Below are 14,498 nucleotides of genomic sequence, written 5' to 3'. Positions count from 1 at the left end.
CACCAGTATTTTTACTTTTTTGTAAATTTCACCTGTATTTTTATTTTTTTTAAATTTGGGTTTCAATATTTAATAGGGTGTCTACTCATGAAATTTGAAAATTCGAAATTTGCTACCATAAAATACTTATTTTCATGGTATTCAAATTTGTTCTATTTTAGAGGATTTTCAAAATGTATTGGTTTTTCCTGAGAATTTTTTTAGAACGACCCCATTATTCAATATTTTCTTTTACATTGAATCAACCATGTTGTTTTTTGTAAATGTGTTAGTTGTTGTAATTCATGCTTTTACCTTATATAGATTTGCCTTGCTTCAAAGGTACATACATATATCTAAATGCAATGAGATTTGTACTGGATTTATTAAATCCAGTTGAGCTATTACAGGTAGAGGCAAGAGTTGTTGTCACTGGTATTTGTTAAAAAAACATAAAGTGTCAATAAATTATTATAATTTCAAAAATAAATATTTTTAGATTTGGTTACATAAATTTGAAAATGAATGAAAATTTGATTTACGTTCAATTCCAATGTTTCCAACCCGGTTATTTGACCCGAACGTTCAAGTACAAAACCCGGGTTAGACCCGGCTATACTGATCCGATTGGGTATCATTGGAAAGTAACAGTCTGTTTCAATATGTCGAACGAAAATGAAAACGAACGGAAAACAACTAAACTTGTGTATGATTTTTTTGGAAGGTCATAATCGTCTGATCCTGGGGGACTTTAATGCGCATCATGAGATGTGGCATTCGGCCCTCGGAAACGACCAGAGAGGTCGGCTGGGCTGATTGACAGCTCTACGTTTTGCACGGTCAATGAGGACGCCCCTACCAGAATTGGAGGAGAGTGCCACAGCTCGCCAGACATAACCACCTGGTCTGACAAATGACGTTACCTGGCTACCCGTCATTTCCCTTGGATCAGACCATCTCCCCATAATTGTCTCCATTAGCAGACCACCCGACTTCTTCACCTCTAAACGCCGCACATTCGTCAATCATAAGAAAGCTAATTGGTCGTGTAAAGGCGAGAAAAGAAAAGACAACCTTTCGGTTCGGTTGAGGTTTCAATTCTAATTTTATTTACAAATATTTTCCTTAAGAACTACTTAAACTAATCTATCTTAGCCTACACGTAGACATACAATCTTCAGTGCTCGCACACACAGATTTACGATGGCTCGGAATTCATCATACATATTTAAAATAGATTAATAATTGCCGTCTGCGCCAGCGCGTAAGAGCGCTGTATTGAAAACATATGGTATTTTACGGCACTGGGAAATTGATAATATGCAATATTTACTTTTAATGGTTTGATTTTCCCAGTGCCCTAACCTCACCCAAAGATATGTACAAAGTTATTTGTACAGGTCGGGTTTCAGACTTCACCAATCACCGCTTTAGAGAACTGCCCAATCCTTCTGATATTCGGTAGCGGAAAGGACGTTCCGAGACATCATCACTGCTGAAGAGTTGCAATATTGGAGCCGGTATAGGTGAATTGTGGGCATCGGTTAAGTCAGAAGGGAAGATAGGACCTTTGTCACGTTTGGCGACGTTACGATGACTGACCCGACGAGGTGCGCAAGTTTTTTCAATCGACAGTGTGTCGAGCACCCCGAGAGTGACAGGGCGAAGAGAAGAGTATTACGTCGCATCAGATCTCTTCCTGCCGAGGAGGAACCACCACAGTTTACAACCGATGATGTTGCCAATGCCATCAGGAACGCTAAATCATCCAAACCGTTAGGCCCTGATGGAATCTCCATGGTAATGCTGAAGCAGCTGGATGAGCCGGGAGTGGAGTATCTAACTAAAGTTCTCAACTTGTCGCTATCCACATATGGTATTTTACGGCACTGGGAAATTGATAATATGCAATATTTATTTTTAATGGTTTGATTTTCCCAGTGCCCTAACCTCACCCAAAGATATGTACAAAGTTATTTGTACAGGTCGGGTTTCAGAGAGTTCACCAATCACCGCTTTAGAGAACTGCCCAATCCTTCTGATATTCGGTAGCGGAAAGGACGTTCCGAGACATCATCACTGCTGAAGAGTTGCAACATTGGAGCCGGTATAGGTGAATTGTGGGCATCGGTTAAGTCAGAAGGGAAGATAGGACCTTTGTCACGTTTGGCGACGTTACGATGACTGACCCGACGAGGTGCGCAAGTTTTTTTCAATCGACAGTGTGTCGAGCACCCCGAGAGTGACAGGGCGAAGAGAAGAGTATTACGTCGCATCAGATCTCTTCCTGCCGAGGAGGAACCACCACAGTTTACAACCGATGATGTTGCCAATGCCATCAGGAACGCTAAATCATCCAAAGCGTTGGGCCCTGATGGAATCTCCATGGTAATGCTGAAGCAGCTGGATGAGCCGGGAGTAGAGTATCTAACTAAAGTTCTCAACTTGTCGCTATCCACCCTCATTGTTCCCGAAGTCTGGAAAATGGGCAGGGTGGTCCTACTACGGAAGCCCGGCAAGGATGCCAGCAAAGGAGAATCGTACCGGCCGATTTCGCTTTTGTCGCCCGTAGCAAAGACCCTTGAGGCCTTAGTCCTCCCCAGTATCAGAAATAGCTATCAAGTTGCCGATCATCAGCATCGATTCCGTAAGCAGCACAGCACGACAACTGCGCTGCACGCCATTACCAAACATATTTGTCAAGGACTCAACCAGAGACGCCGTGCGATAGAACAGTGATGGTGGCGCTTGACTTATCAAAAGCCTTTGGTACAGTCAGGCACTCCACGCTGTTTGAGGACATTGAGCAGACAACCCTCCGGCCAAGCTTGAAACGTTGGATAGTCAACTATACAGTTAGGGACAAAAGTTTACATACACCCCATAAATCTCAGGTTTTAGGACAAGTGATGATTTTTACGAAATTCGAAGTATGCAGTTTTATTTCTTCTCACTAATAAACAATATTTGAAACAACAAAAGTATAATCCATAATACAAATAACGGTAAATTTTACAAAAACCAAAAAATGGTGGGGACAAAAGTTTACATACACCCCAAGGGAATTGTGTATTGCCGTAGAATTTATGGAATTAGCGGCAAAATTTCTACATTTTATTGTTTCAGCGAACGACTCTGGGTGTCCAAGATATATTTTAGAGAAACAAACATAATTTTTGGGGGTTAAATGCCGTTATTTAAGGTCAGAATTCTTGTATTCCTCATCAAAGCTGACCCTTCCTTAATTCTTTGCGTTTTAAGGTATTGTACTTTATAAAAAGCATAAAATTAGTGTCAGATGGCAAATCTTGAGACCCTAGAAAGCTTTGAAGTTGTTCCTGTTCATAATATACTTTCCTGGAAGTCGATAATGCACGTTTTTTCTCAGATTTTGCTTGAAGTTAATAGATTCTGAAGAATTCTTTTCGCAAATGACATCCAGAAGGCTTTGAAGTGCCTTGTAATATGGTCTGATACAATCCTTGGACATCAATTGACTCAGAAATGTACAATTATCCGAAACTTTTCGCCCCTATAGTGACGGTAATTATCATAATACAAAAACGACATTGTTCACGGTACAAATTTCATGCTTTTTTGGTAGTGTTTATATTTTTATGCTATGGAAGCTTTGGGAGCAGGTTTGTAAAAGAATATTTCACATTTCTGGTTCAACTGATGTCCAAGGATTGTATCAGACCATATTACAAGGCAATTCAAGGCCTTCGGTATGCAATTTGCGCAAAGAATTCGGCGGAATCTATTAACTTCCAGCGAAATCTCAGGGAAAACGTGCCTTATCGACGTCCAGGAAGGTATATTATGAGTAAGAACAACTTCAAAGCTTTCTATAGTCTCAAAATTTGCCATCTGACACTAATTTTATGCTTTTTATAAAGTACAATACCTTAAAACGCAAAGAATTAAGCAAGGGTCAGCATTGATGAGGAATACAAGAATTCTGACCTTAAATAACGGCATTTAAGCCCCAAAAATTATTTTTGTTTCTCTAAAATATATCTTGGACACCCAGAGACGTTCCCTGAAACAATAAAATGTATAAAATTTGCCGCTACTTCCATAAATTCTACGGTAATACACAATTTCCTTGGGGTGTATGTAAACTTTTGTCCCAACCATTTTTTGGTTTTTGTAAAATTTACCGTTATTTGTATTGTGGATTATACTTTTGTTGTTTCAAATATTGTTTATTAGTGAGAAGAAATAAAACTGCATACTTGGAATTTCGTAAAAGTCATTACTTGTCCTAAAACCCGAGATTTATGGGGTGTATGTAAACTTTTGTCCCTGACTGTATGTGTGGACGCCAGTCGTACGTGGAATTCAGGGATAAGAAGTCCAAACCCCGTAGAGTGAAACAGGAAGTTCCCCAAGGTGGGGTGATATCTCCGGAACTGTTTAACCTCTACCTCTCCTGTATTCCGCCCCCTCCAGACGGCATCGAGATCGTAACGCATGCGGATGATTGCACGATCTGGCCGTCTGGTACCTATCCTGATGACATCTGTGAGAGACTGAACAACTATTTAACCGGTCTTACCACCTTTTTCCATTCGAGGAATATGCAGATTTCCGCCACAAAATCTACAGCCACTCTGTTCACCACATGGACAGCGCAGTTTGGATGTGAGTGGAATGTGGTAGAAGAGAAAGCCATTTTCGCTCTCTCGCTACTCTCACTCTCTTAAAAATTGCTTCCAGTTTTGCCACTTTTCGGGGTTAAGTAACGCTTTGCAGGTTAAAAATTTTAACAAATGGTAAAAATGGTAACCTCTGGTAAGTAAAGGAACACAGCTATAAATGCAAAAACTACCTGACGTCTGTCAGGGTAAAAAGTTAATTCAAATTAAGGAATTTTTAATGCAAATCATGGTAGAACAAGAAAAGGTAGCAGCAATACCCAGCTGACTGAACTGGATTGTAGTGTTAGTGTCAAATTCCGAACGACATTTTATGTATTTATTTCTATGTTCGATGTATATTAGGGCTATATATTTTTGAAGAACAAATTTATTCATCAGAAAAAAACTATTTCCCATAAAGACGGCTTCATATCATTGACATGTAACCTCCTCCAGGTCCGAACGACATGCCGCTCACTAAAACACCGCTTATAGAGGCGGTACAATATTTGTTAATATGTGTGGTATTTTGTTAAACTTGAAAAGAATAAAGCCCTAATAAACATGTGCTTTTTGTTTTCAAAAGCAAACGATTGAAACAGCTTCTCTTTTTTCAATGAATTACCAGCGACCCGAAACATTTTTGCAAGTATTCTACTTTCTGCGAGAAATTGTGCATTTAGTGGAATGATATGGAAATATTCAAATTGAAAATCTAACGAGTTTTCATTCATGTTTTTCAACATATTCAAACAAATGTGTAAAATTATTAGTTTTTTAAATTCCAATAATTTATTGACATTTCCTGGTTTTGTTTACATGTACGTTGACACTAAGGTTTACAAACAAAAACAAATTTCAATGTGGTTGTTGTTGAGTTGTATTTGTTGTAGTATTTACTTTACCTTATATTTGTTCTACCATGAATGCAAATTAACTCTGCGTCTGTCTAGGGTATTAAAGCAAACGCAAAGTCAATATTGCCATGAAAACCAAAGTTTAGGATTTTTCGCTCGTAAGTCTTGTGCCAGACTATGAAAATTTTCATGAAAATGTTTTGTGGTTATGGGTAAGAAGGGAGAAAGGGGGCTCCTTCACCGCCGCTCTCTCCTAAAAGCTAAAATATTTTCATGTGTTATTTTCAGTGTCTGGCACAAGAGTAATCATCTTCGGAAAATTTTAAAGTTCTAAATTGAACTAAATTTTCTTTTGCATTAGAATTATTATCCAAATAGGCGGCCTTCGGCCGGAGATTTAAGACTTTCTCCTATGGACAGTTGCAAATCTCGGGATCGGCAACAAAATTTTCTTTTAAATTATACATTTTTCTCTTTATAGCCGGACTTCGGTCGGGGATTTAAATCTCGGGAACGGGAACAAAATCTTCTATTAAATTATAAATTTTTCTCTAAAGAGCCACTTATTAGGCGTTTACACCAGACAGTTTGTCTTCAAATACAACTCTGATTTACTAACACATACATAATATTGTCGGCTGGCTTCCAGCTGTCCATCATTCTTTCGCAGACAGCAGGGTTAACAAATTTTTGACATTTTTGTGAAAAAGAAGTGAGATATTAATTGAAATGTGCTGAAAACAAAAGAACATGAACAAAAACAAAATATGTGAAAGAAAAACAAATAGAAATCGACGATTCATTCATAACTTTACAACTGTTTTTGCAGTTGTCGGGACGCCTACGTCACATAGGCAAGTTTTGGGTTTTTGACAATCAATACATGAACTCAACTGTCCTGTCATGTGTAAACGCAGGGTTAGAAAAACCGGGTTGTCAAGATTCTAACGGCCATATCTCTGGATCCAGTTAAGATATTGCAACATATAGTACCATTTTGGAAAGGTTAAAGTGCGAGCTATATTTTATTTATTATTTATTCATTTCAAATATTTATTATAATAAAAAATTACAATAAAATTATATAAAAATAGCACTAGCATCTAAGGCTATCGGCTAAAATGTGGTTAAAATTGGTGTTGGATAAGATGTAGGATTACTGAATATATCTTACAATTAAATTCAAGAGTTTGAGAAAATTATATACATTAATAACATTGTCATGAGAAGGGATTGTTAGTGTATTCAATGGAAAGTGCGAGCTATAATCTGGCATGCATTAAGCGAACAACCATAGAGGGCCCATTTTCGACTTTTTGAGAGTTTTATGGAAAAACCCGGGTCCAAAAATGGTGATTTGGGCTACATCACCTGAAATAACCCCATCATATGACCATTTTGTATGAATCGGTTTAGTATAGCCGGGTCTAACCAGTGTTTTGTACCCGAACTTTCGGTCAAATAGCCGGGTAACCGGGTCCGTCCTCCAAGAAAATTTTACATTCCCGTGATCAGCGCAACAATATATACCTCAGGATAAAAATTAAAAAAAAAAATCTGAGAGTTTTTACTAAACTAGAGTTAAATCGCATGGACTAATGAAAATATAAAAAAACCCGAAAACTCAAAAAAGTTCGAAGACAATTTTTGGGGAAAATTACAATATTTTCTTGGATATTATTATCTGAGAATATAGTTCCCATAAAAAAATAATACCATGTAGTTGTTGGCCAGAAGAAAATATTTATTAATATGTATTTTTTAGCATTTTATCATGGTAGAACAAATACAAGGTAAAGTTAATACTACAACAAATACAACTCGAACAACAACCACAAAGGAATTTGTTTTTGTTTGTAACGTTACTGCCAGTTATATTTGTAAACAAAACAAGGAAATGTCTATAAATTATTGGAATTTAAAAAACTAATAATTTTTCACATTTGGTTGAATATTTTGGAAAACATGAATGAAAATTCGTTACATTTTCTATTTTTATGTTTCCACATCATTCCACTAAATGCATAAATTCTCGCAGAAAGTAGAATTCTTGCAGAAAAGTTTGGGGTCGCTGGAAATTCATAGAAAAAGGAAAAGCTGTTTCAATGTTTTTTTTTAGAAATCAAAGAAGCACATGTTTATTAGGGCTTTATTTTTTTAAATTTTAACAAAATACCTCACATATTAACAAACGTTGTATCGCCTCTACAAGCGGTGATTTACTGCGCGGCTTATCGTTCGAACTTGGAGGAGGTTACATATCATTGATATGAAGAAGTCTTTCTGGGAAATGGTTTTTTCCGAATGATATATTTTTTTCTCAAAAAATATATGTCCCTAATGTACATCGAAATAGAAATAAATGTATAAAATGTCATATGAAATTTGACACTAACGTTACAACCCAGTTCAGTCAGCTGTGTATTGCTGCTACCTTTTCTTGTTCTACCATGGCATTTTATATTAAGTTTCTTGGTCAGCCACCACACTCAACTCGAACATACTCGGTGAGAGCATTCCGTCGTCGACACTTTGTTTTGTCTATGCTTGCATTTGAAACAAGTATTTTAGGAGCTTACGTCATTTATTTGACAGATATTGTCTGGAATTGACAACTTAAATGATGCATGTTTTATAAAACATGTTAAATATAAAATGCGTTTTAATCATATCCTCAACTCGACATGGGCGTAGCCAGGAATAGCTAGAGAGGGGCATTTGTACAAACTTTTGAGTTATCGTACAGACCTCATGACACTTCATTCATTTTTCATTTTGTAAGTCTCGGTCCACACTAGAGTGATTTCAATGAAATAAATTCATGAAATTAGGGGTGCTTAGATCGAGTTCTTCACTACAGCAATTGCATGATATTACTCTACCACGGAATTCGATAAAGGGACGCATAATTTCATGAAATTTTTTGAATGAAATCACTCTAGTGTGGACTGGGACTATACAAACCCTCTTGTTGCTTTTGTTTTTAGTAATTTTGAAGTTTTTGGTATTCAGGAATTCGACGTTACAATTGCAATACAATATTATAATTATTTGCAAACAAAAGTATTATTTGGGTTAAAGCTAATATATACATACATATATACATGTAATCAGTGTTTGTTGTAAATAAATAACAAGATATCAGGTACATTTCAGTAAAATAAAATTGTTTGATCTGTTTCCTCAATAGCACTATTGGACACCGTCAGTAGCTATTCTATGCATTGAGCGTTTCAAACGTTTCCAGAATATTTTGTAGTCCTCTGGACGCGATCTATTATTACTTTTACCACCAGGCCATTTTATGTATGTTTTGACGTCCATTAGGTATTGCAAATTCTTTGGTCTTTTATGCCTCGGTATCTCTTCAAGAAACACAAGAATCAAACAATCTCTGCAAACATCGAACATCCTGCAAATGAAAATACCATCAGTTGAAATAAAAATAATATCAACTTAGGTAGATGTTACCACCTTCGTTGGGCCAGGTGCATTTCGAATTGGCACCAATGACTTAGCAAAAATGAGGATGATATTATTAGCATCAAGGACCGAGATCTATCCATGCACGATATTATATTATCAAGAATTGTAACGCCGATCTGGATATAACAACATTTAAGATGAAATAATTCAGGTATGCAATTCAAAAAAAGGACACTTCACCTGAAAATCTCGTTCATGTAAACAAATTTTAATGTCATCATTGTCTTCCACATTGGGCATGAGTTCATTTAGCACCCAATCGCGATCAGTCTGACAGTAGCTAATAAAGATGTCGTAGATCATATTCGCACCACCATTTTCATGGCAGGATTGCAGGTTTTCGTTGGTTTCTTTTACAGCTTCTGACATCAAAGCAGCAGATTTAAGTGAAGAGTAGTAATAGTAGATATGCCAGCGTTTCATATAAATGATTATGCCGACCAGAGAAACTGTCAATAAAGTACCAATGATCACTACAACATAGTATGTCAGACTATCCAGTTGTTGTACTATGTCATCGACAAGTGACCTTTGATGACAGTTCAAATCGAAAAAGCTTAATTTTTCCGTCTCATTAAAACACCAATAATGTTCATCATCATAATCTAATAGTTGAAAGTCCAGAATCGTTGAATCGTTTAGCTTACTCATCACAACTGGACTGGTTTGTTGCGTTGGGGGTGAACACGTTTTGGACGATTTGTCCGTTCTATTGAAAATAAAACGAATTTTCCTCAAAGCGGCCTCTAGTCCCAAATTGTTTGCCGACTTCTGATCTTTGACTTTATTTTGAAGTCTCATAAGCGTGTGTAAAGCAATAATATTAGCCGCTGTTATGTTTTCCGAGAGACTATCGTTTGCATATTCCAAGGCATCGTCGATTATTTCTCGGGCACAATCCAAATTTCTAGTATTTGTGTTTCCAATATCAACCAAATCCCTTAACAAACAGTCGCACACAAAATTGTTGTCTCCCAAGCTCAGAAAATGCAATAAACCAAAGTCTTTCAGCATTTCAGAAGTGATTATGTTAATGTTATTATCTCTAAGACTGAGAACGCGAAGTTTTTCGTTATTTGTGAAAACTCGACTGTACCAGTTGCCGATATGGTTTGTGCTGAGGTCAAGTACTTCTAGACTAGTTAGATTGTTAAATATGTCAAATGTTATTGAATTGATATTATTGCCAGCTAATCCCAGAACCCGGAGATTATTAAGGCTCCGGACCCATGAAATATTTTTTAAATTGGATAATTCAAAAAAGAGAACGCTTAACGTTTCCGAAATGCCCTCAAAGGCATCATCAAGTACATTATAGGCGGTAAAAGCATTTCCGGACAGGTCCAGTCCCACAAGTGCCGTATTCTTAAATATGGCACTGCCGATCATAGGGAAAGCGGTATAACACAGACTGAGATATCGCAGATTACTGCCCAGCTGTGTGAAAGCCACAGCACTGTTCCTTGATAATTTTGTGTGGGAGAAGTCCAAATAGCTTAGGTTGGGTAGATATTTAAATGTCATCTGTGGTATTTTTACGCCGTTCAATTGATAAAAAAGAGTATCCAGTGTCTGTGTTGGAATGGTCGTGTAATCGAACACATTCATAAATGATAAGTCCAAGTACTGCAATGACGACACGTGGAAGAATGTATCGGCTTGTAGCTCTAATATTTTGTTGCCAGACATGTACAGTTTTTTCAAATTGCTTAAATTGCGAAAGGTTTCCTTTGTGATCTGTTGTATTGCGCAATTACTCATGTCCAATTCCATTAGTGTGGGCATAGACGGAAATGTTGCCCATGAGATGGCTCCTTTGCCTGAAGTGGAACAGAAAAAATTAAAACTATCACAAATACAACTACAACACGTGAAACTTGGCAATAATAACGACTTCTGAACTCACCGTCTCCTTTTTGAGTGTCTGACATTTTAAAATTGTTGAAATTGTTGCCACAAAGCGTTAAGAATTTTACACTCGAGGACATGCTGCTCAAAGTGTTGTATGGTACACTGGATAAATTATTATGAGCTGCTGAAAAAACAACAATATCGCTTACTCCGAACGTACGAGTTCTATTAAGCAATTCATCATCACTGAATGTTTCTTGATGCGATACATCCAGGAAAGTAATAGTCGCTAAAACAATCCAAAATTATATACACATTTTATAAATTCGATTACACAAAAAAAACAATCCAAAATTATATACACATTATGCCTGTTCCAGAACCTGCAAGAAGCTACTATTTTTTACTACGATAACATTTTTTCCTTTGTCCCAATTTACATTAGGCGAGTTTACTTGCGGCAATTGTCAGTTTGTAGGTGAGAGAGGGTGCTGAGAGGCAAAGGGTTACCATATGCCTCACCTCTCCCTCCTACAAAATGACAATTGCCGCAAGTAAACTCGCCCAATGTAAATTGGGACTTTATGTTATCGACAAAAATAGTAAAAATTAGTAGATTCTTGCAGTACTGGAACAGACCAATTTTATAAATTCGATTACACAAAAAACATACATGCATGTAAGTTCCTATTTTTAAGCGTTCCATTCGCAAATGTCCACCATAATAATGTGCTTTTGAAATCATCCATCAAGCACCTATAGTCGTAATCACGATCAAGTTGTGAGAGTATTGGATCAAAATCAATGTTGCTGAAGTTATACAGAAATTTCATATTTGTCTCGGGTACATTTCTCAATGGTCCTCTGTCCGTCCGATTATCCAACATTGCATTGGATATGTGGTCTTGATGAAGCTCGTGTGAATATTGACCATTTTTATGTTTTGGCACTGGAAATTCTGCAGCAGTCTTTTCACTTGAATCGATATCAGTATTATCTGCTAGTCCATGTATGCTAACGTTCTTTATATACACAAAAAGAACGCATAGAGTGAAGAAAACTTTGAATGAGACGTTCATATTATTGTTGATTTTTGCAAAATGGTTTCTTTTCCGAAATATTTGTCTGTTTTTCTTTTACTGTTTTTGTAGGAACATGACAACTAGCGATACATTCATGTCCGTTACAAACACTCGCTACTGATTTACTAATATACATAGTATATTTGGGTATGTCTTCGAAAAATGTCCAATAATTTTAATGATAACGAAACACCAGTAGCGCTTATCAATGATTTCTTTATCAATTATATGGTCTAATATAACTACTACCCTTTTAACATTGCCAATATGTAGTTATCTATTCCTGTTGTTATTTTGAAAGTGCAATGGCTAAAAAGTATTACTAGGGTGGTTCAAATAACAAATTTATATGAAAGAATCCCTTATAAAAAACATACAGATGATTTTATTATTGTACGTAAATTTTCATAAATAGAAAATGAAAATTATGGTTAAAAAATCTAGTATTAATATAATAATGTTTGTAATGTAATGCTAATAATGTTTGTAAAATATTGCCCACTACACAAATGTTCAAAAATGTTTATTTTTGTAGTACTGCTTTTCCCTTTGCAATACATTTATTGTCACCTCAAAATAGTAGGTAATTCTTATTTTAGTCCGTATTTGTTATAAATTGCAAATTTTATATTTGTATATTTCGACGGAATATTGTTTTGAGGACCAACAGCAACAGATTTGCACAAAAAACCGTATAGTTTTTACATAATTTGTTGCCATAAGCGAACAATTAATATGGCATTTTTTACAAGTTTGGCCTTTGCAATACATTTGTTGTCAAACTGTATCCGGCTTTTATACCAAAAGACTTAAGGTGAACTGAACCAAAATAATTAATATTTAATTTTATATTTGACTACTGACGACATCTACTTGATACTGATTGAAAGCTTTGCAGGTCTTCTTGATTAACATTTTACATGTCTTTTATACACCAATAAAAGCAGAGGTATTTGTCATTAAATTAAAAACTTTAAAATATTAAAATTGTGATAGCCTAGCGCCATTTGCAATAACTCTGATATTTTACCATTTCATTATCAAGCTCTCTTCTTGGAACATTTCCAACAGAAACCGAAATATCTGACATGGAAATAAAATTCTATAAATTGGAATATGCCAGCGTCTTTTTCAACATGACAAGCATTTCATCAATTCTGCTAAGCTCAGAATGTCTTCATTGTTGAAACGCATCCAACCAAAGCTGAGATACTCGTCAATACAATTCAAATAAATAGGCTTTTTCATATATGGGACCCTAACTAACCCTTAAAATTTCGTGACGATCCGATTAAAATTGCGACCTGTAGCGTGATTAAAAAAATTGGAAAAATGGGAGGTATAAGCGACTATTGCGATATCTCAGTTATTTGGTCACCTACGCCAACCTACTTTGCATAATTGTAAAGATAGAATTTACTACTTTCATAGTCGGACTTTGCTTTTGGGAGGTCCCCAACCAAAGCTGTAATTTTCGTCATTTAATTAAAATCGCAAAAATGAGAAGTTGGGTCTCATTAGCGACTACTGTTGTTTGACCACTTACGACACCGTTAGATAGTGATATTTCAACTTTCATTTTCAGGTTTTGCTTTTGGTATACCCCATTAAGATGCTGAGATATTTGCTTTGGAATAAAACGTTGACTTTTCTCCAAATAATTTTTTTGTTGCCCATTCCGACCCCTGAATATTATCCGGCCATCAACAAAATCAGTAGCCTATATCCCCTCCGGGACCCCCATGATCCGATCAAAATTGCGACCTGTAGCGTAAATAGAAGTTTTAGATGGACAGACGGATGGACGGACGAACACACATAGTAGCCAGAGCGACTCAACTCGTCGAGACATTCATTTTGGTATATCGTCACCATAAATGCCCGAAGGCGTTTGATAATATCCCAAATACTCGCCCTCATAAGATTAATATTCCATAAAACAGTTTTTCATTTTATAACGTTTTTTTGCTTCTCCTGTAAAATTATTATTTTGTTAGTTACGACTTTCGGCATTTATGGTGACGACCATTATTTCGATGGGCATTAATTGGTCTGTTCCAGAACTGCAAGAATCTACTATTTTTTCCGATAACATCAAGGAAAAAATGTTATCGTAGTAAAAAATAGTAGCTTCTTGCAGGTTCTGGAACAGAGCAAATGGTACATTTATTTTTTATAAATGTAAATTGGTGCACCATTTCAATTTTGTTCATACAAAATTCTGACGTAGTTTTGTAAAGTCGAGATATTCTGAAGAAATAACTTGTAAAAAGAATAACTAAAGTTACGCAGAAACCACAATTGCATGCTGTAGGCTATATGGAAAATGTAATTTCCTATCTGCCAAATTCTGAGACCAATATTAAGAGTAAGTATTTCCAATACAAGGTTTCCATAGTAGACAAACCAATATTTCGTATATTTTGATCCTATAACTAATATTTTCGAACTTAACTCTGTTAATAGCACGAATAAAGTGAAACCAGACAAGTAGGAAAAGCGTTATGTTCGGTCGGGTCAAACCTTTTATACCCTCTACCACAAATTTCAGCCATTTCGGTGGATTAATGTGGCCACAACCTTCAAAATACCGAAAATCG

At 36.1% G+C, this 14,498-nt stretch overlaps 1 protein-coding gene across 1 annotated transcript; it reads right to left on the bottom strand.

Moving 5' to 3' along the window:
- Nucleotides 1-8,526: 8,526 nt before the first annotated feature.
- On the bottom strand, nucleotides 8,527-12,182 carry Toll-9 (toll-like receptor 9). The gene is made up of 5 exons (XM_073982259.1): nucleotides 11,490-12,182; nucleotides 10,872-11,105; nucleotides 9,146-10,785; nucleotides 8,954-9,081; nucleotides 8,527-8,891 (listed from the first exon to the last, which is right to left on the bottom strand). The coding sequence occupies exons 1-5, from the start codon at nucleotides 11,893-11,895 to the stop codon at nucleotides 8,672-8,674; spliced, it is 2,628 nt and encodes an 875-aa protein (XP_073838360.1). The 5' UTR covers nucleotides 11,896-12,182; the 3' UTR covers nucleotides 8,527-8,671.
- Nucleotides 12,183-14,498: the final 2,316 nt, after the last annotated feature.

This window comes from Musca autumnalis, unplaced genomic scaffold (genome assembly GCF_047663935.1).
Source record: "Musca autumnalis isolate F117 unplaced genomic scaffold, ASM4766393v1 scaffold_4, whole genome shotgun sequence".
Classification (NCBI taxonomy): Eukaryota; Metazoa; Arthropoda; class Insecta; order Diptera; family Muscidae; genus Musca; species Musca autumnalis.
Note: the sequence above shows the minus strand (reverse complement) of the source record. Positions and strands in the feature narration are given on the sequence as shown.